This window comes from Capsicum annuum, chromosome 8 (genome assembly GCF_002878395.1).
Source record: "Capsicum annuum cultivar UCD-10X-F1 chromosome 8, UCD10Xv1.1, whole genome shotgun sequence".
NCBI classification, from domain to species: Eukaryota; Viridiplantae; Streptophyta; class Magnoliopsida; order Solanales; family Solanaceae; genus Capsicum; species Capsicum annuum.
In genome coordinates this window covers 149,957,735-149,983,123 of record NC_061118.1, presented here as the reverse complement: position 1 = coordinate 149,983,123, position 25,389 = coordinate 149,957,735, and the positions used below count along the sequence as shown (strand labels likewise).

At 31.6% G+C, this 25,389-nt stretch overlaps 1 protein-coding gene, 1 long non-coding RNA gene and 1 other non-coding gene across 7 annotated transcripts; 1 reads left to right on the top strand and 2 right to left on the bottom strand.

Annotated features, from left to right (window-relative positions):
* Positions 1–1,570: 1,570 nt before the first annotated feature.
* On the bottom strand, positions 1,571–9,129 carry LOC124886423. 5 transcript variants are annotated; one of them, XR_007043574.1, is made up of 5 exons: positions 8,860–9,129; positions 4,375–5,408; positions 4,170–4,241; positions 3,912–4,010; positions 1,571–3,710 (listed from the first exon to the last, which is right to left on the bottom strand). It is a non-coding gene; the product is annotated as an uncharacterized LOC124886423 (long non-coding RNA). The 5 variants fall into 5 exon arrangements; XR_007043577.1 differs by having other exon boundaries at positions 3,912–3,996; XR_007043573.1 differs by having other exon boundaries at positions 3,912–4,241.
* Positions 9,130–18,240: 9,111 nt separating this feature from the next.
* Positions 18,241–20,471, bottom strand: LOC107839427 (probable glucan endo-1,3-beta-glucosidase A6). Its single transcript, XM_016682903.2, has 3 exons — positions 20,261–20,471; positions 18,859–20,157; positions 18,241–18,520 (listed from the first exon to the last, which is right to left on the bottom strand). Exons 1-3 carry the CDS (start codon positions 20,328–20,330, stop codon positions 18,483–18,485), a joined length of 1,407 nt encoding a protein of 468 aa, XP_016538389.1. The 5' UTR covers positions 20,331–20,471; the 3' UTR covers positions 18,241–18,482.
* Positions 20,472–24,158: 3,687 nt separating this feature from the next.
* Positions 24,159–24,277, top strand: LOC124886925. Its single transcript, XR_007044323.1, has one exon. It is a non-coding gene; the product is annotated as a 5S ribosomal RNA (ribosomal RNA).
* Positions 24,278–25,389: the final 1,112 nt, after the last annotated feature.

Genomic DNA, 25,389 nt, shown 5'->3' with positions numbered 1-25,389 from the left:
ATTCTTTACGTCCAAAATACCGAAAGAAGCGACTTCTTTTATGTAGTTTTTCTGCGAAATCTACGTTAACATTTTTCTCGTATCCCCGCAACAATTAAAGGTAGGAATATTATTTATTTATTGAACCAACAAACTTCGATTCTAGTTTTACGTTAAAGTTGTAGAAAAGCTAGCTACTACTCCATATCACAAACACGAGAATAATACCTACAAAGTTTCCCAGAAAAAAAATATTTAAATAAAGGGATAATACTCACAAAAATATCTTAACTTTGATTGGATTTTCAGTTAAGTATACTGAACTTTGCGGGTCTCCTATTATCCCTAGACTTTTTAAAGTGAATTTAATTCCCCCGAAACTCTATACCCAGATTCGACGCTGGCGCGTGTAATACACACGCCAAATCTCGTTTTTACATGTGTATTACACGCGCCACTTCATATAATGAAGAAGGTTAAAAAATCCTAAAATTTTACTTAATCATCAATCACAATCAAAACAAGAAAATGCAGAAGTAGAAAAATTGCACATATTTTTCTAGTAAAATTTAATCAAATAACTACTTAAATAAAATTGTAGATTTTCTTTTTATAAATAAGATAAAATTCTAATTGAGTTAGAAGTGTTAAATATTATGATTTCTCACCTAAATAAAATATATTTTTTTCCATGCATTTGTTTTTTTCAAAAATATATATATTTTGATTCCTAAAATTCTTTCCTTAAAATGTTGAGTAGGAATCTTTGTCCTTTCCATGCGTTTTTTTTAACTATCAATTTGATGCTTAATTTTTTTTTCTTTTTATGGATAGTTTCTTTCTTTCCATGCCTATGTTTTCTTTTAAAATAAAAAATATTTTGATTCCTGAAATTCTTTCCTTAAAAAGTTGAGTAGGAATCTTTTTTCTTTTTCCATTCGTTTCATTTTAGTATCAATTTGGTTCTTAATTTTTTTTCCTTTTTATGGATAGTTTTTTTCCTTAAAATTTGCATAAGATTCCTAATAAAAAATTTGGCACATTAGATTAATTCCTTCTAGGTATGAAATTCTTTCCCTTATTTTCTGTATTTTAAATATTTAAATAATAATTTAACGATAATTATTTTAAAAAAAAAAGTGAAAAAATAATTTACACCCGAAATGTAAGTCGTGTATAATTGGTAAACTGCATCGCAGAAGGATACATTTACGTGAGTTTCCCTAAAACTTTTATGCATTGACGATGTAAATAACACTTGTATAATGGAGTTATTTATTAAGCAATTACCATTAATACTTAAGAAGAACCCCAGTAACGATAATTGAGAAGAAATACTTACCCCCACACACTCAATGCTTACATCAAACCGATAAATACATAATAATATACATCTTAACTTATACTCTTATTATAAAACCATATTAATTACTATACACGCAGGTTGAGGCACATGTTTTCGGAAAAAAAGAAAAATGATGCTTTCTGTAGTGAAGAGCAAGCAGTGAATATTGCATGGAATATGTGAATGAATTTCTTCCTGTTTTACTTATCCTTATCTTTGGCATTGATGTTAGGAATAACACGCATATATCACCTAATAAAGTACTTGTAAATTCCTGGAAATTGCATGGAAATTTCTTTTGCTAGGTTATGTATCTATCTACAAATACAAAAGCACACTGCCTGCCAGTAGTAGACAGTTCAAAATATTTACCAGCAGTAACAATTAACTATATTGTTTTTGTGCAAAAAAAATTCTAATAATGGCTATGCACCCATCCAAACACAGTGATAGCATCATGTTTTTAAGCAATGAAAAGGACAGTCCCTTGGGAAAACCTCACAAAAGGTTGCAGTTGGTGTTTAGAGCCATATGTTTTGTGAGTTTCTTGACAAAGAAAAGGATTGACAGAAACACATTAGTCTTTTCCCGGTTGTTGCGTGATCCATCCTATGTCATCAACATTGAAAGCATCAATGATCATGAGAAACAACTTTTTCATGGCATCAACAAAGAAGCACTTGCCAAGTTGGTCAGAGAGAAAGACTTCAATGGACTACTCCAATTTGGAGGAGTGAGACGAGTCGGAGAAATTCTTGGATCACATCTTAAAGCAGGTATAACAATGCACGAGAATGAACTAAGACAAAGAAAGGATACTTTTGGTTCCAATATTTATGACAAGCCACCAGCCAAGAGTTTCCTGAGTTTCGTCGTTGAAGCTTTCAAAGACACCACCATTATCGTCCTTCTTGTGTGCGCTGTTTTATCCCTTGGCTTTGGGATTAAACAACACGGGCCAAAGGAAGGGTGGTATGATGGCGGAAGTATCATCGTTGCAGTTGTTCTTGTCCTTGCAGTCTCTTCTATCAGTAACTTCAAACAAAGCAGACAGTTTCTGAAGCTTTCGGATGAGAGCAAGGATATAAAAGTAGAAGTAATGAGAGACGGACGTAGACAGGAAGTATCTATCTATGATATTGTTGTGGGTGATGTTGTCTGTCTCAAAATCGGCGATCAGATCCCAGCAGATGGACTCTTCTTGGATGGCCATTCGCTGCAAGTAGACGAGTCCTGCATGACAGGTGAATATAGGCAGACCTAGTCTAGGGAATGAATATAATTGAAAATGTCACTCTCAGTATAAACAATAGATATTAATGTAAAAAAAAAAAAAAAGTAAGATAAATATTAAGTATTGAACCTATATAATAAAGAACACAGAAGGCGCATACGGCACATTAGTAATGCTATTATGGGTTATGCTGAGGTTATTTCTTATGCAGAGTTTGATTTGGTCTATTAAAAATAATGTGTTGCATAATTTCCAAAAACAAATTATTTGTTTACAAAAATATCCACCACAAATACGGTGGAAAGGACTTGGAAAAGGTTTTGAGGGTCAATTGCATCTTTAAACATGCTAATGCATATTAGAACCCTTTGCGTTGCTAATAACATGATTTTCCATGTATATATTATAGTTATACATAGGTTGAGTAATCGTACCAAACAAGGTATTAGTAATACATAAAGCTAATGTGTGCATTATTTTAACTAATGCACTCTACCAAAGGACCCCCTAAATGTATATTTTGGATTTACTTCTGCAGGTGAAAGTGACCATGTTCAAATTAACGAGACACAAAACCCCTTTTTGGTGGGTGGAACAAAGGTAATGGACGGATATGGACACATGCTTGTCACGTCGGTAGGTATAAACAATGCATGGGGTCAGATAATGTGCACAATAACAGATGACAAGAATGAGCAAACGCCACTACAGCATCGGTTAAATAAGCTTACCAAATATATCGGGAACGTAGGTCTGTTAGTGGCTTTTCTTGTTCTAGTCACCTTAATGATCCGTTACTTCACGGGACATACTGAAAATGACAATGGACAGAAGGAGTTCATAGGTAGCAAAACCAAAGCAGATGATATAATGAATTCCTTGATTCGTATAATTGCAGCAGCAGTAACCATCATAGTGGTTGCAATCCCAGAAGGTTTGCCATTGGCCGTCACCCTAACATTGGCATACTCTATGAGAAGAATGATGCTCGATCATGCGATGGTCCGCAAGCTATCTGCCTGTGAGACTATGGGCTCAGCAACCACAATCTGCACAGACAAAACTGGCACTCTCACCTTAAACCAGATGCAGGTACGTAACTTGAGGTGAATGCACCCTTGTTTAATTGGTTCAATGAACCCGCTAGTTTCACTACGAAGCATAAATATATGTTGAAAATTAGTAAACTTTCAACAAATATTAAATTCTAAACTAATAATTTGAAATTGCAAGGAATTTAACAGTAAGAACATGAACATAGAACTCATTACATTTAAATTATGAATTCATCTTTGCAGGTAACTGAGTTTTTGTTAGGTACAGAAATAATTATGATGACATCACAAATAGCACCTGAAGTTCTTGAATTGCTACAAGAGGCTGCTGGCTTGAATACTACTGGTGATGTTTACACAACACCTTCTGGTCCTCCAGAGATCTGTGGAAGCCCAACTGAGAAAGCAATTCTATCATGGGCCATGACCAGTTTACTAGTGAACTTTAATGAAATAAAGCAAGAGTATCAAATCCTTCATGTTGAAGTTTTCAATTCACAAAAGAAGAGAAGTGGGGTACTGGTAACAAAAACTAGTACGGGAAAAGTTCACACACATTGGAAAGGTGCTGCTGAGATGATTCTAGCTATGTGCTCCACTTATTACGTCAAAAGTGGATTAGTTGCACCTATAGATCATGAAGAAAGAGAAGAACTTGAATTGAAAATTAAATATATGGCAAGCAAGAGCTTGCGATGTATTGCATTTGCTTACAAAGAAAGCAATGCAGAAAGTCAAATTCTTGAAGAATCTAAACTAACCTTACTGGGTCTGGTGGGTCTAAAGGACCCATGTAGGCCAGGTGTAAAAGAAGCAGTAGAATCTTGCAGGGCTGCTGGTGTTAGCATCAAAATGATTACTGGGGACAATGTGTTTACAGCCAAATCAATAGCTTTTGAATGTGGAATACTCCAACCAGGTGAAGACTTGAACATTGCAGTTATTGAAGGACCAGCATTCAGGAATTATTCGAAAGAAGAAAGAATGGAGGTAGTCGAAAAAATACGAGTGATGGCAAGGTCTTCACCGTTTGACAAGCTTTTGATGGTGGAATGTTTGAAGCAGAAAGGTCATGTTGTAGCAGTAACAGGCGATGGAACAAATGATGCTCCAGCACTAAAAGCAGCAGATATTGGACTTTCCATGGGGATCCAAGGCACAGAAGTCGCAAAGGAGAGCTCCGATATAATTATCTTGGACGACAATTTCAATACAGTGGTTACAGTCTTGAAGTGGGGTAGGTGTGTGTTTAATAACATTCAAAAGTTTATCCAGTTTCAACTCACAGTAAATGTTGCTGCCCTTGTTATCAACTTTGTTGCTGCTGCTTCATCTGGAGAAGTCCCTCTGACAGCAGTCCAACTTCTGTGGGTGAATCTCATAATGGATACTCTGGGGGCCTTAGCGTTGGCAACTGAGCGACCCAGTAGTGATCTAATGAGCAAGAAACCAGTTGGACGAACTGAACCTCTGATAACTGGTGTGATGTGGAGGAACCTCATTGCTCAAGCGTTGTATCAGGTAACTGTACTATTAATCCTGCAGTTCAAAGGAAGTGCCATCTTTCATGTGAATAAGAAGGTAAAAGACACCTTGATCTTCAATACTTTCGTCCTCTGTCAAATCTTCAACGAGTTCAATGCAAGGAATTTGGAGAAGAAAAACATATTCCGTGGGATATTGAAGAACAGACTGTTTATTGGGATAGTGGGAGTGACACTACTTCTCCAGGTAATTATGGTTGAATTCCTGAGGAGATTTGCTAATACTGAAAGGCTGAACTGGATGCAATGGGCTGCATGCATAGGGATTTCGTCATTGTCATGGCCTATCGGTTGGATTATAAAGTGCATTCCAATATCCAACAAATGAAAATTTCAACCACTAAAGGTGGACCATAAAGACGCAAGAACATTCAAGTAGATGCTTTTTTTTTCTTGTTTCTAGTTCAATCTTCACATTGCAATAAGTTAAATAGCCTGCCCTCTTTTTAGCTTTTTAATTTAAGCTTTTCTTTCATTTCTAATTTTACTTCGTTGCGACTCAAATTTATCCACATAACGAGTTTCGGTAAAAGTTAAAAAGACAGAAACTGTTGGTAAACTTTCCAAATCTTCTCTCAAAAATAAGACTAATGATAACAGCAATTATTAGTCCAATTAACAAATGGCTCTAGGGTCTACAATGTAAACTTTCCTAGGCTGACAACAGATATACCATGGATATAATATACTAGGACCCAGAAAACTCTTGCAACCCAAAAGTTGACAAGAGTTCCTCAAAGTCAAAAACAACAAAGATATGCTAATGCTTGTGAAGCATTGATTTTCCGCAGGAGACTTTAGCTTAAAAATGAGATATCACAGTAGTTGCTTCCTTAACTTTATGTATGAAAATTAAAAGCAGCGAAAGGCAGTCAGCAACCAAAGAAATCCTAGAAATGGAAAGAAAGTTCCATTGGATTTCGGAAGATATATTAATAAATCATTAAGGAAGTTTGCAGTGATATATGAAAATGTAACAGATTGAATTATAGGTATCCTATGGCATAGTGTTGTCATCATCCTTCTTTATTTTATTTTTTACTTTAGATTTTTTTTTTTAAGGAGGATGACTCATGAGATGGAGGTGCTACGAGGATACTATGAGATAAAATACCAATGCACACGATTTTGGACAAGTGGAGTCAGCGTACTATCACAACTCAGCTTGTAAGTGGGTTTGGGTGGACTGTTCTATTACTAATTGTCTCAAATTGATGTTTTTATTTTATTTTTCAAGCGGTGCCAGCTTATAACATACACACAGGTACACAAAGAGACATTATTTTTAAAAAAAAAGCTATTTGCATATATACTTATTTAGTTATTTGTGATTTTTTTCGACTAAGCGTTGTTGCATGATACCTCTAGTAGAAGCTAGTGTGTCTTTGCATGGTCTATCAAGTGAAAAAATGAGTTCTATAAAATGGTTATGATATCAGCGATGCCATCTAAAAATAAATGTCAGACCTCTAAGGCCCAACATATTCACAATACAAATCAAATAAAATGCAAATGTTAAGATGGAAGTGTAAACCTAAGAAGTTGAACAATAATAAGAAAATCATCATATCTGCCCAAAGGTATTTGTAGCACACGTGGATGGTTAAAGATAAAGAGAAAATGGCCTAAGATGATTGTGTCACATCAGACATATACTTCTTGTTGGGTGTATACTATGATGATAGAAGTTGCTAAAACAAGACAAGGTAGACTAGAATTCGCACAGAGTAAAACTTCTTGACCAACAATTTATAGAAAGCCACTTCTTTCTCATATATCCCTTTTCGCACAATCGAATGAGGAGCCAGAGGAGGAATGGAAAAGGAGGACGGTGAAAGTGATGGGTGCCATTTCAACCTTGCACACACTGAATCCAGTAAGGGAGTTTTCTTTCTATCCACTAAATCTCAATGTTATTCCCACGTGCACAGTGTAACTGGGCATTCAACTTAATACATTTTTTGATAGCCGGACACTAAACTTATACATATATGTTATATTTATTACCCTCTTGCAAATGGAAACTTTAAGAAGTACCAACAAAGCCATAGAAACACCTTTCTTTTTACTACTTTCATCACAAATTATAAGACATGGTTTCATTTTTGAAGTCTTAAAGTGTTTGACACTATTTCATTTAGTTACAACTTTCAACAAATCAACAACAACCCAGTATATTCCCACAAAGTGGGGTCTGAGGAGGGTAGAGTATACACAGTCCATACCACTACCCCTAAAGAGGTAGAGATGCTGTTTCCGATAGACTCCCGGCTCAAGATACAAGGCAGTATACAAATCAACAAATCAAAATTTAAAATTCGATGTGCTCATTTTCTTTGTTAAACTAAGTTTTCAAGCATTACTTTTTACATTTTCCACCACTATCACTAATATAATAAAAATGAGTGAAATACTTTTTTTGTGATAACCGTGGTATCCAGGACAGCTGATGCGCACCTTGACTAATTCTACGGGATACCTGCTAACCCACACAAGCAACGGCCATCACATAACTCTGTCTATCAAGTATGATAGATGAAGAAAAATGTGTTTGTCTCTGTTGGGATTTGAACCTGAGATATCATGATCTCAACCCAGCTCATTGACCACTATGTCACACTCTTATGATTTTTAAATTAATAATCTATACATATCAATGATTTTTTAAGAAAAATACCAACTTTGAACTAAAGCTACTAGGATCGGCCGAACCCGTAGCCAACACTCACCCTCCACCCTTAAATTTTTGGCTACACCACATAGAGAAAGGCTTCATAATCCATATATATAATTTCAAATCAGTACATGCAAACTGCGAATAGTTCCAGTATTACCTTTTTTTATGAGCAAAATTGGTATAAAAAGAGGAACGTTAGTAGCTTTGGAGTTCATGTCAAGGGGTTCAAGGAGAAACTTTGGCTATTAAGCCTCTTCAAGTTTCCAATTAGCAAAATGACCTAATGAGAAAATTAGTCTATTAAGCCTCTTCAAGTTTCCAATTAGCAAAATGGCCTACTTCTATTTTCTCATTGGTCGGATTGATAATCGATGTGTCCATATATAGGTCAGACGGTAGAACTGATAATCGATCTCAGAAGACTTGAAAAGAGCATTTAACAAAAGATCACGGGTTCAAGTCGTGGAATGCAAGGTATAGTCGAGTACAATAGATCCTTGCACTTCCCTGAACCCCACACATCGCGAGAGCTTCAGTAGCATGTAATTTGATTTTATGTTATTTGCGACTATAAGGGGGAAATCACAAGGAAAACAGACCATGTAATTCTATCTTATTCTTTTGCCAACTTCAGTAGCCCTAGATTAGAAAATGTTCAGTTTCCTATAAAATTACATTCACATAAAAGAAATGGCAGAGTATACTACAGCTACAACCAGTGGCGGATCTACATAGGGTCCAGGGGTTCATCCGACCCCCTTCGTCGGAAAATTATACTATTTTTACATGATGAAAAAAAATTGATGTATAAACAGTAGAGGTTGAACCCCTTCGACTAGTCCGTATATGTATTGTTGAACCCTCACTGAAAATCCTGGCTACTACAGTCAAAATACTAGTACATAGGAAGTAAAAAACTATGTTGAATAAGTGGTTGGCAAGAATTTGAAACAGCAGTCAAAATACTAGTACATAGGAAGAAAAAAACTACTATGTTGAATAAGTGATTGGCCAGAATTTTGTACCTGGGGTTTCAAAATGGGACAATAACATAATATATGACCCCATGATGCTTGCTCCAAGGATTGTGGGGACAAAGGAATAGAAAAATGTTTGAATAGGGTTTCTTTGATAAAAGAGGGGGAACCTTGTTTGTACGGAGTGTACTTTGATTGAGATTTAACAATGGAGTACTGTCGGTGGTTTAATTGCAGAAATCTCCATTTCTCCCCACTACTATGTACGAAGGACTACCAAGTCATATCTGTTTTATCCACAAAAATATACTACTCCTACTACTTATTTTCTATGGACTATAAACTATTGTATTTGTATGTGTTTATATTCTAGATGTTTTATTTATTATTGTCATTCGAATTAAAATTAAAATTAAAAAAATTGTAAGCAAAAGAATTTAAAATATAAATAGTGAGAACTCAATAAATTATATCTAGTATGTTATATAATATTTTACTCACTTAGTATTAAATTGCTAAGATAAAATTTCTAATCATAAATATAAAAACTGCACCCATTATGAAATATTCACACACTTGTTGCAGCTACTCGAAGTCGATTGCACAACATTATCCAAATTTAAAACAATAATATATTTAAGTGAATTTAAATACTATTAATTTTTTATATATAACTTTTTGATATTGCTCAACTTATTAAATTTGCTTATAAATTTGGTTGAAGATGATGTTAATTAAGATAATTTAATCAACGAATTTAAATGTGCTTGATGATGTGTTGTGATGAAAATGTTATAAATCACCGTAGAATTATGTATTTTATGTAATAATATGTTAGAAAATTAAAGGGATTGTGATATCTATTAATTCAAATATAGTTTGAAAAAAAAATTTAATAAAAAAATCGATAAAAATGCAGGGCTAATCAACCCCACCCCGTAATCATTAGGAAAAATTTCATAAGTAGTAAATTTAAACTCATAATTAGGAGTTTTATAGCAACTGTTTCATAATTACTTGAAATAACAACTTGTATTTTGTATTTTATAAAAGTGTTGTTCCTAAAATACATATACAACAACATTTACGGGCCCTGGTTTACTCAACTCAGTTTAGTTAAATAAAGAATAATTATCTCATGTATTTAAAGTAGTAGATTTCTTTCCCATAAATTACTCTTATTTGAATTAACAAATTTACTCAATTCAGTTTAGTTAAATAAGAAATAATTATCTCGTGTATTTAAAGCAGTGAATTTCTTTTTCATAAATTGCTCTTATTTAAATTAATAGATTTTTTTTTTCAAATCAAACTCAAATGCGAAGATTATTAGATGTTTGAAATTTCAAAATATCACTATCTTATATCCGTAACTTTTTTTCTTGTTAGTTTTTTCATCTTTTTTATTTAAGCGTTTTATTTTTTTATTTTTAATTTTTGTTTTTTTTTTCATTTTTTCTTACCACTTTATTTTCTCTCTTTTACTTCTCTTCTTTTTTTTCTTTTTCGTTTTTTTCCTTTTTTCTTTTTTTTCTTATATTTTTTACTCTTCTCATATTTTTTTTTTATTTCTTCTCCTTTTTTTCTTTTATTTCTTTATTTTTTTTGCTTTTATTTTTACGTTTTTATTTCTAATTTCTATTTCTCTTTCCTCTTCTTTTTTCCTTTTTCACTTCTTTTTTTTTCAGATTTTTATTTTTCGTTTTTGCCTTTTTCTAATTTTTTTTTATTTTTTACTCTTATATCTTTATCTTTTATTTTTAAAAGACAAATATCTATGTCACATATACATATCTAAAAAATATACAACATTAATACACATACAAATCTGCATATGTATTTACGATAAAAAGACATACATATATATCTGCATATGTATTTACAGAAATATATAGCTAACTCACATGTATATATAAATATATAGGACACAAAATCTCTATAACAAAAAGGACAACTATATACATATACATATAGGTAATAACACGAAATACATAGTATGCATATGTTTTCTTTTACATAATACATATATATCTGCATACACATATCTTAAATAGTAACAAAAACAATTATATACATATACATATAGTTAATCAACAAAACACAGAATATATATATATATATATATATATATATATATAGAGAGAGAGAGAGAGATATACAAATGAAAACCCATAAGTTAATATCAACTTTATCTTCTTCCGAATCATATTCAGAAGAGTATTCAATATCAGGATTTGAAATTTTGCTTGATTATTCGATTTTTTTCTTCTTCAGATATTTGTATTTTTGAGAATTTTGGAGATGAAGTTTTTAAAAATTCTTTTTGTTTCATAATTTTGGCCATCTTATCTGAATCATTACGATGGTTCGACCTCACACATTAGAGCGGACCTCCATAATCATACAATAAAAAAATTCTCAAAAACAAAAAAAATAATAATAATAAAACGACAAGAACAATGGAGAACAAAAAAATATAAAAATATAAAATATATAGAATATATGAAAGAAATAACATGCAATAATTGTAAATTGATACTTGCCTTATTTTATGGAGCACAATATCTATTTACAATGTGAGAAAAAATATGAGAAAAAGGTAAAAAAGTGGGAATGAAAATCTGTAAAATATGTGTTATTTAAAAAAAAAAAAAAAGAGATAAAGTAAGATAGGAAAGAGATAAAGTATTGGAGTGAAAATAGGAGAAAAAAAGGGTAAAAAATTGGAATGAAAATCTTCAAAATATGCGCTATTTGAAAAATAAATAAATAAAAGGTAAAGTAAGATAGGAAAGAGGTAAAGTGTTGGAGTCAAAGTGGGAGGAGTTACAAAGAAACAAGGGTGTGTGCAGTGTCCCACCAAAATAATGTTACGTTTATTATAAACTGTAATTTTGACAAAGTATTACTATTTATTGTAATTATAGTTTTAAGTATGTTACTTTCTGTAATTTTTTCTAATCATTTTAGGGTTGGATTGGGCCATACATTTTAAGGTCCTATAAAATCAAGGGTCGGCCCATCCTAACCCATCAAATTCTTTAGCCCATGAAACTTGGGTTGGGTTGAACCAACCCATCTTGATAGCTCTAATTAGGGATGTTTATCGGTTGGATAATTATGTTTAGCGGTTCAACTTATTGATTATCGGTTTTTAAATATACTAATCCGCTAGCCACCCAATAAGATAACAGTTGGTTCGGTATCGGATAAGCAATTAATGGACAATTATCGGATGGTATAACGGATAAATTTAAGAGAGAATGAAATATCGAGTGATTATTGATAGTTCCTCCGTTTCTTCACCGATTAAGTTGTTTGTATACTATGATTGATCTATTTATCAATCTTTTAGACTTCTTGAGTTTTGTTCGTGTAGTTATTTAATAAGTTAAAACATCGAATCAAATAAATTTTTTCTGCTAGACCTAAAATGTATGTAGATATATTTTTTAATTACTGGATTGACAAAAAAATTTAAATTTTAATATTATTTAAATTTTTATATTTTATATCAAACTTTGAGAAGGACACATTTGGGTTGTTTCATTTTTATTGTAGTCCTTTGTGTTGTCAAGAATAATTTATGTTTTAGTTTAATAATTAATTTTAGATTTTCTTTACAGTTTAGGGAATCTGACTGCACTTTATGGTTAGATGTCACAAGAAATGACATGTTATTTTTTAATGGCTTATAATTATAATAATTTTTAATGGGTTAACGGTTTATCCGATAAGAAAATTGAGTAATTCGTCTCCGCACCAATAAGCCATTAATTATAAAATTTTGATTCGTTCTCCAACCATTAATTCGATAACCCATTAACAATTAGCCAACAAACTAATTTTGCGATTGGGTTAACGGTTACGGTTCGATTTTGAACAACCCTAACTCTAATCTCTAACCACGTCTTTATATTTATCTAAAAAAATAATATTTTTATCCTCTATTTTCTTTTAAAAAAATTAATTTTATATGAAAAATATTAAAAATGGATAAAATAATATTTTACAAATATTTTTTCATTTTTCTTTCCCTCTGGTCTTTTTTGACAACCTTCACTTCAGTACAATGAGATGGTCGAAAATTCTTAACTAGATTCTTCAGAAATTTGTGCATCCCCAAAATCTTATTAAAAATATTTTTCTAATGAACTTTAATGAGATGGCCGAAAAAATCTAATGAAATATTTTTAGGAATCGTAATTAGATGACTAGAAAAAAATGCAAATAGTCAGAAAATGAAGATGATGGAAAACTATTACAACAATCATCGACTTACTACATTAATTTCACAACTTTATCCCCTGGGTGCTTCAACGTTACAATTTAAATTTTACTGAAATATAGATTCGAACAGATACTATCTTTGTCGGAGGAGATTCAATAACAATACTGCATCATTGCATCAACGACGAAAATGTCGAAGCAACTCCAAAAAGGTGTAAACACGATCAGATCTGAGATATACAGTGGTGACCATCATTTTTCTAGCGAAATCCGTCATTTTGAAATAATTGAAATAGTTTTTTTATTTAAGATTTTTGTATATAAATATGGGCCAAATTTAATTGCGTTATTAACTTTTTGTAATTACTTTCTTTGTTTTGTTGTTGCTACCTAGAGAAAGATTTTCTAATGATAAATTATAAAATTGGGATAGAATGAATGGCGTGGTCGAGAAGAACTAGGTTGGGGTGGGAGAAAGGAGTTTTTTTGTTAATTAATATATTTATTTTAACCATTTTTAATTAAAAGAGTTCATTTTTTTGCACTTAAAACACTTGAAATTACTCATTTGCTCTACCTCAATCATTGAGTTGTCACATAGGCATGACTAACGGTTAGAGGATTTTAAAATTTGTGTTTTGATGAATTGAGGAGTTCAGATGACGAAAGGCTAAGTAGAGATATTTACTTTATAAATTTAAACAAATACAAGGGTCCAGTAGACCATTTCGTTAAGTATAAATAATGAAGTTGTGAAATGGCTAAACTATGCCCAAACTCCCTTTTTGAGTTTCTTCTTTCTAATTAAAAAAAAATATTGTAAAATTCCTTTTAAAAGAGTTAGATTGCTCTATACTCCATCCGTTTCATAATAAATAAATTGTTGAATTTTGACACACAGATTAAGAAAAAGATATTAAAGATATAAATTTAACACAACTTTCTATTTTTACCCAAAAAAAAAGTTGATCTTGTAATACCTTTTCAAAAGTTAATTGATTGTCAAATCATAAGGGTAAATTTGAAAAAAAATTTAATTATTTACTTATTTTGAAACACCCATAAATACCCCTAATAATTCACCAACAATTCATTTATTTCAAAACGGAGGAAGTATTTTGCTAGCATCTGCTTTTATATTTGGTTTGAAAAAGTAGAATACAAACCCTCTATCTCTTCTTTCTGACGTACTCTACATTTGATTTGAATAATATATGATTGAAAAAAAAAAAATCTATCTAAAAAAAAGCATTATCCCTTTATTCCATTTGTGGTCATCCTTGTTTTAACTATTGTGTTTTTTTTTTACCTTGGCTCCTGATCTAACTATGGTTAATTTTCAATTCGTACTTTATTGTTTCTCCTTCTTATTTTACATCTTCGGTTGTGTTTTCCTGTGATTTATGAGTTGAAGTTTGATTCATGGATTTCGCTTCTATAAATTCTTTGTATAACTTTTATGGTGATAAGTTTGACTGATTTTCATTTCCCCTTCAATTTAATTCTTACATATTTAGTTTTGTGTGGTTGAAAAGTGAAGTGTTTGATGGAAGTACTAAGCAAACTTCGACTTGGTTAATACAAAAATCAAATGAACAAAAGCTAATCTTATGGTCTAATTCTTATTCGACTTGAAACCAAATATGTCCAGAAAAGGAATTGGGGATCACTGAGATTGAACCGATTACAACCCAACCATTTGTTAGAGTTTTTGAGCTGATTTTTTTTTTTAAAAATTGAGTTTTAGTTTTATATTGAAGAAAAATAAAAGTAGTACCATGATTATTTTTATTTTTTCTTAAAAGAAAAATGTAAAATTTTTTCACAAAACTCTTTCGTGTAGTAAAAGTTTTGAAACTCTATAAATAGAATATTCCTTCTCATACAACAAAATAATAGTATTCACAGTGTAGTTATTAAAGAGAATATATTTTTTTGATATTAATTTTTAATATGCAGGTGTTTGAGCAAACCATATTCATAATATATCTTTTTAGTTCATTTTTGGTTCTTTACATATCAAAATGCCTGCGAATACGCATATAATCAACATCCACATATATTCTTTTACACCTACTTCAACGTATTTGCCTTCTCTTATTCTTTTTGAACATGATGATTTTAATGCATTCCATATTTATTTATTAGCTACTACATCTGAAGTTAATAATTCACCGACACTTCTGTTAAAGCGAAAAGTACGCTTCAGTCTTTCTGCGTCTTCGAACAGGTGACTATAAGAACCATATTTTTCTTGTTACGATCCATCCTTGCGGTGGGGTTCTTTCCCAAACACCGCACATAGCAGTAGCTTTAATGCATCGAACTTTCCTTTTTTGTTTTTTTAATGTAATTAGCCTTTATAAAGGGTGATGTAAGTCTTCAGATTAGTAACTACTTAGCTACATATAGTAACTAACTATAGGAAGTTAGATATCTTATCTCATAGATGCTAGTTACTATTTTACCCTTACTACAACTACACATATTAACACTCCCCTCAATGTAAAAATAATATCTTACACACCTAACTACACATATTAACACTCCCCTCAATGTAAAAATAATATCTTACACACCTAATAAGGACACAAGACTTTCATGTTGCATCCTCCATAGGTTTTACCCTTCTCATACCTCACTTTATAGGACGACACATGATGTATTGTTATTGTTATTGATAGATATATAAATCTTAGGTATACTGTGGACAATTTCCTTGCATTACATTACTCTTGGTAAAATCAAATCCAAGAATATAGATGGTACCATCATTTCAAAATTACAACTTCATCTAAAAAAATTACAGTTCAGATAAGCATGTAGTTGAATAAACTAGCAGTAAATTTGCTTCATTGATTTGCTGCTCTGTGCTCATCACTTAGTATTTCTTTATCATTTCTTAAATTTTCATGGATACAAAAGGAATCTCCATCTTTATTTTGTTGTACACAGATGTCTGTCTGCATTTGAAAAAGCTTTCCATCATATCATTAACAAAACAACAAGCATTAGTATTCTGAAGAATAATGCAAAATATCAGCTGAGAAAAGACAAATGAACTTACTGATATAGTAAACTCCTCTCTCGAAAACAGGTTACTACTCCCAATATATATATTATATTACAACGTCTAATTGTAATTACATTCTGACTTTCTCCTCATAATAGCTTCCGCTATTTTCCGACCCCAAATTTGCAACTCTTGTTCGTTTTTATGTTTAGTGTGTAAGCGCTTAATGATTCTGAATCGTGCAGTCACAGGTTAGAGAAGATCTTGAATTTCCCCCTCTCGTGTCTTGGATTTCTTTTATATTCCGGAGATATTGAAGGAGAGTGTTGGAGTTGGTACTTCAAATAAACCCCCTCAGCCCCTACTTGTGCAACCTACTACACCCAGTTCAATTGGTCTTGCATCAGAATCATAATTGATGGCACAACTCAAGCGGTACAATTGAGCAACAAGTAATAAAGATCATCTTTTACATATTGCAAGCAAGATAATAGATTCGACTTATATTGTTCAATCCATCTTCGAAATTTGCACATAGCCCAAGGGTAACAAGTAATATGATAGCAAAAGGATAAATGTTATGACTTTGACATCTATAAAAGAAAATTCAATTGTTCTTATATGTTTTTTTTTCCCATTTTAGACAACCATCAATGATACTTTCTAATGCTTAAAATAACCAATATTTGCCTTGACACTACTATTTCGCAAAGACATTGTACAAATCAAACTTGTTGTAAAAATTCACTTAGACATCTAAACTAAGACCTGTTCCTATCATACCCCTAGACCCCCCTGCATTTTGTTCCAATTGGGCCTTTTTTGCCCTATCAGCAAAAAGCTCAAAGTGTGTGTTGCACACACGCGATGACGTGGCAAAATGAGCTAATTGGAAGCTGACACGTAGTATTGTGGGTCCAATAATTATTAAAAATTAATTATATATATTTTTTAAAAGTATATACAAATGACATTGAGGAAATTATTAAAAAATAATTCTAAAATTATTTAAAAAATAAAATATTAATTATTAAAAAAATTATAAAACTTTTTAAAAAATGGCATTGAGGATATAAATTATGAAAAAATAATTATGAAATTATTTGAAAAATAAAAATAAAAAATAGATTATTTTTTAAAAAATGAAATAAATTATTAAAAAATAAAAAAACAATTATTAAAAAAATTATATAACTTTTTAAAAAATGAAAATAAAAAATGGCATTGAGGATCCAAATTATTAAAAAATAATTATAGAATTATTTAAGAAAATAAAATAAAGCCTAATTATAAAAAATAAATTATAAAATTATTTAAAAAATAAAAAACTTATTTTTAAAAAGAAATTATAAAATTTTTAAAAAAATAAAAATAAAACTCTCCCACCTACCCTCAGCCCCAGCGTATTGTTTCACTAAAAAAAATAAAAATTGGGACCCCAAATGCTTTTTGTTTTATTAAAAGTATAAATAACATAAATATCAACCTTTTAAAAGTAATTATACTCTCTTTCACTTTTTAATTATTTTATTCTCTCTCTATTAATATACATAACATAGCCCAAATATACATAGCATTCTATGTATATGTGGAATTTTTGTAATATGTTTAGAGAGTTGAGATTTTTTTGTAATATTGAAAACATAAGTTGTGTATTTGTGTAATTTTTTGTTATTAAAAAGGGTCTTTAGTGTTTAAAAAAAATAAAATTTGTTATTAAAAAAATTTTGGGGACCTCAAATACCAATTGACAACTTTTTATTTATAAATTAATAAAAAAAAATGCTCCTCATGGAACTGCACGGGCAGTGTCACATAGGCAAAAAAGGCCCAATTGGAACAAAATGTGAGTGGTTTAGGGACATGATAGGAACAAGCCTTAGTTTAGATGTCTAAGTGAATTTTAACAAGAAATTTGAGTGTCTATCGATGCCTTTTGTCAAGAAAAACTTCTAATTGCATGAAGATTTTACACATTTGACAATAACGTTTCAATACCAATTCGTTGGGCCCGTGCATCTCCACTAGTAAAAGAATATATTTGAGTAAGTGAAAGAAATAATTAGCCTTTGAAATTTCAACGAGTTACAGTCACGAGTTAATGTAGAGTTTATGGCCCAGTGGAAATAAATAACAGCACTTATGTATTGAGTCCCCTACACTGCACACAATTATTGCGCTTGTTATTAAAAAAATGAACATTGTTCTAGATAGGTTAGATTTCTTTCTTCTATTCGGCATAATACAAATGTAGTAGGAGTAATGAAATAATAATAATATAAGAAGAATAAAACAACAACAATTTGCTGAGTTCACAGTAGACGATTCAATTTTGTGTTACTTTATTCTAACGTATAGAAAAGAAGGCGTGGCTTTGTCTCATCCCAAATCCGAATGTTGCCAGCGTAGCTTCCCGTTGGACTCATCTTTAAAGTGTGACGCTTGGAAACTTGCAAGATCCGTAGCCTGCGTAAATACAACGACAAAAGTTATTATTGCTGATCCATCTATAAAAATGACAGATAGATAGTTAGTATTAAATTATACAGCAATTAATTTGCTATAAACGAGAATTCTTCTACTACGGAAGTACTCCAACGGCAATGTCTCTATTCTCTATGTAGGGTAAGGCATTTTCTATTCCAATTAACATTACTATACGTGAGATAAAGGCGTTCGGACAACATCTACATAAAAATCATTAATTTTCGATCGATCGAAGGGGTTCAGACAGACGAAACGGGAGCTCCGCCTCTTTGAGAGGGTTTATAACTAGGACCAGTTGAGGAATGATGAGTACTTACTTGGATTTCTTTTGGTGGGAATGGCAAGCCCATTGAAGTAACAAGTTCCTCCAGATGACTTAAACTGAGCCCAATAAGAACTGAATGCGTAATTGGCATGTAAGACTAAAGAATTCGGTTTGTAGCATTTCCCACCGGGTCGGATCTCATCACAGGTCCGATTACCCTGCCCGCACGCAAATGTCAATGCTCCAACCAACTCCTTTGCATTTGCTTTTCTCCCAACAACACACCAAATTTTCCCCTTGTACGGCTCATTGTTCCTCGGCCTCGGCAACGGCTTGTAATCAGATTCTGGGGTCTTTCCGGACAAGTCTATCCCGTATACATTGGTTCCGTTCGGGTACAATAACCCGAAATGCCTCTCCGTACCCGGACCCGGTTTCTGATTCTCGTTATACAAAGCAAATAATAATGTCGGCACAACAACTCCTGGTTTTGCTGGCGTTCCAACAGGTGGCTTAGCCGTAAATTTCTTGACCACATTGCGGTTGTACGTTGCTGCATTGTAGATGTTTGCTCCGATTTGGTCCACGCCCCCGGCATTGGGCCAACCCGTTTCTGCAATAAACAAAGGTACATCCGGGTACCCAACTCTCTTCATAGCAAAATACACTGCATCAATCATTTGATCCAATAAATTTGTATAAGTTAAACCCGAACCTTGATCCGTAACAGTAATGTTCTTGGACTCTAACAAGGCATAGTCGAGGTCAATTACTGTGGGTTGAGCTGCCCAGGCAAAATAAGGATAAACATCAAAGAAAAAGAAAGATTTGGTTCGATTCAAAAATTTTAACAAGGGTTTCATGACTTTTTCCGAAACGTCAGACCTAAAGGTACCATTAGAAGGTGGGAAAGAGGATTCAAGCACGTCAATGGCTAATGGGGTGCCGACTTTGATTTTCCCAAGACCAAATTTTTTGACAGAGTATCTAATTTTGCGAATGGCAGGTACAAGGTTGAACCAAGTGGTGTTGGGTGGGTTACTGAGGATTTCGTTTCCAACAAGGAGGTAACGGATCATGGTTTGTGGATAAAAAGGCACGACATTGGTTTTGACCCATTGGTCGGCTAAGGTTTGATTCGTAGAGATGTTGTTAATGAGCTCATTTGGGACCATGACTGAAACTTGAAGGTCGGTGCCTTCAAGAGCTTTAAGTATTTCTGGATTTGCGTCATAGATCTTGACTCTTTTGGCTTTGAGACCTTTGATTAAGTCAACTGATTTTGTTGGTACAGGGAGGTTGTTCCCAAGTTGTCCGTAGCATATTCCAACCTGATATGAGATTTCTGCACCTGAAATTTACAACAACAAGTAGTAGAACAGAGTGAGTGAGCTACTGTAAGTAAGAGTTAAATATTTAGATAGAACTAAGATTAATAATTGATTGAAACTTACTAGAGAAACAAGCAAAGGCAACGAAAGATAGTAAAAGCAAAGTGGATAATAAATAACAACCCATCTTCATTAAAAAGTGATGATGTGTTTTGATGCAAAACGTGTTTATATATAGAGGGGTAAGTGAGTGAGACTCAAGTGGAGAAGAGAAAGGCTAGTGTGTATATTTTTATTTTGGAGTTGCTATAAATGAACTTCCTCTTTACCTTTTGGTAATAAAGACCTTTTGGTAATAAAGAAAAGTTAAAAAGGAGATTTATAGGAGATGCTCTCTACTAAAGAAGAAGAATCAATTCCTTCTGATAATGCCAATGAGAGAAATACTAAGCATTGTTTCACCATGAAAATTACTTTTAATTCTAAAGTTGGAGTTGAATATGAAGTTGGAGTTGAGTTATGTTAGATCATGTTTTTTGGATTTTTTTTTTTAGATTTTTGAAAAAAAATAAAATTTAAATATAATTTTATACCCTCAACTTTTAAAAATTATCAAAATCACCCAACTACTAATTTACTTACTAACATATAATCAAATGTTGAGAAAATAATTTATATGTCTTCAATTGATAAAATAATTAACAACAAACTAAATTATTATGATTGTTATTCGTCTAAAATTTGAATAAAAATATCACAAGCACGGGCTAAATAAGTTTATCTAACCATATTTGATTGAGTAGAGAAAAAAAAAATACTTTGATAAATATTATTGATAGATATAAATATATTTTATACATTCTTAAATTTGTTGATGAAAATTCTCAATTATTTTCACTTGAATTAATTATTTTATTGAATTTGGTCTTTATAAAAAAAAACTACGGAATTTAGTTAATAAGAGAGGTTTGTGTAAAAAATTAAAGATTAGCGTTATATGTAATAATAACAAAATTGTTTTTCAAATTTTCATGGCTAAACACCATAATTTTCGACTCTGAAAATTTTTTTCAAAAAAAAGAGAAAAATATCCATGGCCAAACGGGCCCTAAGCATTGAGCTCGACCGTGCCAAATATTATTCACTTTTTCTTAATAAGTGAGCGTTTGACCATGAAAATTAAAATTTTTGAAATTAGAGTTGGAGTTGAGGTTGAAGTTGTGTTTAAGGTTGTTTTTGAATTTTCGTGAGAAAAGAAAGATGGAAAAAAATGAAAACAATTTTTTCTTGTTTTTCACTTTTTCAAATACAACTCCAAATTGTATTTGAAATTCTCATGGCCAAACATCAACCTGAAGTTTTGTCCAAAAAAGTAAAAAATAATTCATGGCCAAATGGGCCCTAAAAGTCACTCACTCTCATCTTTTTCATTTGACTTTTTTTTTTAGAGTCAAAAGATATAAATTTTGATTAACATTTTAAGATATACTTTTTAATCAAATTGATTTTTTTTTTTGTAATTTATAGTACTTTTCATATAGTTTTTAAATATCTAAATTTTAATTTTCAAAAATTAAATTAATTTAATCAAATTTAACTTTAAAATTTAATTAAATTGATTTACGAAAAATAAAAAAAATCAACTAAAAATGAATGGAATATAGAATTAAAGTTGAAGATAAAAGGTGAAATGGTCTATTGAACCTTTGTATTCGTGCAAGTTTGTAAAATGAATGCCTATGTAAATTCACGCTCTAAAAAAATTATATATTATATCCACATCAAATAAATTAATATCATGTCATAAATATCTTGATTAATTAATTTTTAAAACTATTAATTAATATTATTAAGTAAAAAATAAAATAATAAATTAAAATATATTTTTAAAATAAAATTCATTTCCACCATTATTTTTTAAAATTAAAAGAGAAAGCGAAACATAATGTCCGACCCACATGAACATAAAACATGATGTCTGACCCACATGAACATACTTGAGGTCCGAAACCACATGAACATCTCGGTCGGAGGTATTGGTGAGAAGGTCACCTCACTTTCTGATGAACAATTTTGAGGAAGCGCAGGAAAATGAGTGTGTGACCTACTTTTTGGACCCAAAAGCTATTGAAAAATGACTGCAAGATCTTTTTTGAATGACCTACTTGATTGCATATCATAGATTTTAGGTTAGCTTTTAAAATTTTGTTTTTTTAAAATATTACATTTTGAATTAGATTATAAAAATTGATCTTAAAAAGAAATTGAAGTTCTAAACACAAAAGTTCATTATCGCTCAAATCATTTTTTGAGAAAAAATTCATCTCCAAAAACACCTTCAAAATCTATTGCCTAAAGCTCTCCCTCCATCTCAATTACGAAACACTTTTTTAAAAATCTTATTTTAAAAATATCACTTATTCATAATTAGAAATAACTTAACTTTAAAATGTTCCTTTCACTATGAATGAAATGATTTTTAACAAGAGAAATTTTCATAGAAGTGTTATTTGAAGCATACTATTATCAAACGTAGCAAGACTTTTGTAATACCCCGAACTTCTAAACTAAGATCCTAATCATTCTTAAATACATATAGATCTGAATTCAATGATTTCTAACTGTACATAGGTGGTAAGACAAGTTTTTGTAATGACCCTTCAGATCATTTTTTGTATTTCTACTTATTTTCGTCATTAGAGCTTTCTTATAGCTATCCCAAATCATTTATGATTTGCTGGGACTGACAGCTCGATCACCGGGTAGTTCATTTGTTTTTTCGAGCTAATTTTCTGTTTTGAACCTCGCTTATTCAAATTGACCACTGGGCGAAAACTCCGGTCAAACGACCTTGTAAAGGACCCATGAAATAGCAAGTTGAGCCGGAGAGCATCCATGCTTCTTGGCTATTCCTTCCATACGAAAATATATAGATTTGTTCTTTTCAAAGTTCTCTCCAATAAACCTCGGGTGTATAGTCTGATAGAAAATAGACGAATCCAGATTCAATAGCAAGAAAAATGGATTTAGAACAAAAAAATATTAATAATAATGAAACATCGAAAGAATCTATAAGTAAAAATAAACAACGGTTTGTTTCTTACCAAAAAACAGTTAGCGGGCAAGCTTTCAAGAATGGCTTTGCCAGCAAAAAGCGCACGTCCAACAGCGCTATATGGAACAATCCCAATTCCAAGATGGATAAGCACACTATGCATTAACCTTCTGTTTGGAAATATTCTAAGCAATTTTCTCAGCAGATCAAATGCATCTAGTTGTGGCCACTCTAATAGTTACAGTAGTCACCTTTTCAGCTAGTGTCACATTACTTTATTAGAGCTAGCGGAATTGATATCTCTTGGCCATGTGAAACCAGTTGCGAAGGTGATTGTCACTAATAGAATGGCTACAACTAGATGTATTTGAGTTGCCTTCGTGAATCCTCTTGCCTGCTGCTTGTAAACTAGGAGAGTAAGGTAAAAATTGAGACTCCATATACTGTGGAACACTTGACCTTACCTATGTGAAAATGCAGCAGATAAAAAGGGTCTGTCGGCAGGAAAGAGTACTTTGATTGAGATTTAACAATGGAGTGCTGTCGGTGGTTTAATTGCAGAAATATACTTATTATACATATAAATAATGACTGCATACTGACTATTCCCTTCGTTCCACAATAAATAAATTATTGGAGCATTTTTAATGATCAAAATAAGTGAATGGTTCACAATTTAAGATGTTGAAATTTTTTTTCAAATTTATCCTTCATTAAATGTGCATTGAATGTGATGTATTATTATTAAAGTTTTGAAATTCGAAAAGAGTAAAAATAAAAAAACATGATAAATTTATGTTTTTATCTTTTTTTCTTTAACATGTATGTCAAAATCCAACAATTCACTTCATGTGGACCGGAGGTAGTACATAATATGCCCAAATCCCCTTTTTTTAGTTTTTCCTTTTTAATAATTGCACTTTTTTTTCCATAAAATATATTGTAAAACTCTTTTTAAAGAGTTAGGGATGCGATTATACCAGCATTGACGCACCAAATTCCATCAGAACTTCAAAGTTAAGTGTGCTTGGGCGAGAGTAGTTCTAGGATGGGTGACCCCCTGGAAAGTCCTCGTATTGCATCCCTCTTTTTATTGGAAACAACCTGGCTACTTTTACGGAGGTAGTGGTATGGATTACATACATCTTACCTTTTCAGACCCCACTGTGTGGGAATACACTAAATTTATTATTGTTTTGTTTTTAAAGAGTTAGATTGCTCAATGTCTTGCTAGAGCATCTCATTTTTATACCTGATTTGAAGGAGTTGGATATTAATTCTCTATCTCTCATTTCTGATGTACTCGTATTTAATTTGAATAATATATGATTGGAAAAAAAAAAATCCGTCTAAAAAAATCATTTTTCCTTTTTTTCATCCCTATTTTTTATATCTATAATCTAATATATTTATAAAACCATAGGGAACAGCCAACGAGTTGGGGTCGTTTGGTAGAGTGTATTGGAAAACTAATGCATGCATTAATTTAATGTGTATTACTAATACCTTGTTTGGTATACTTTTACACCCTATATATAACTAATGCTTGCATTAGTTATACACTTTATTGTGTATTAAGGTATGTATTACTAATGCCTCAAAAACCATGGTATTAACAATGTAATGGATCCAATAATGCATTAACATGATTAAAAACACTATTACCCCAAAAAAAAAATTCGCATCTTTTCCAACATATACATGGAGGATATTTTTGTAAAAAAAAAATTTTTTTTTAAGAAATTATTTAATTCATGTTATTTTTAATACGTCAAACCAAATACTATATAAGAAAAATACAAGCATAACTAATGCAAGCATTGCTAAACATACGCATTACTAATACAAACATTACTAACACACCATATTTTGCATTATTATTATACACTCAACCAAACGACCCTGAAGTATATTATGCCTATGCTTTCACCCATTTTTAGTTTTTATTGGCCAACTATTATAATGACATTTTCCCTCGTCTTTTCTTTATTTTACCAAATAATTTATTTAAGACCTCAATCACATGACTCTTGGAACCACAGTACACCATGAAGAGCAGATGGGATTAAGACACATAACCCAATGTCACACTATAGTGATCCAGTAGCACTTAGCACAAAGCCACAAATTAACACTCGAGAACAATTTTGGGGCCACTGTTTGGTTACTCGTATAATAACTCTAATTGAAAAACAAC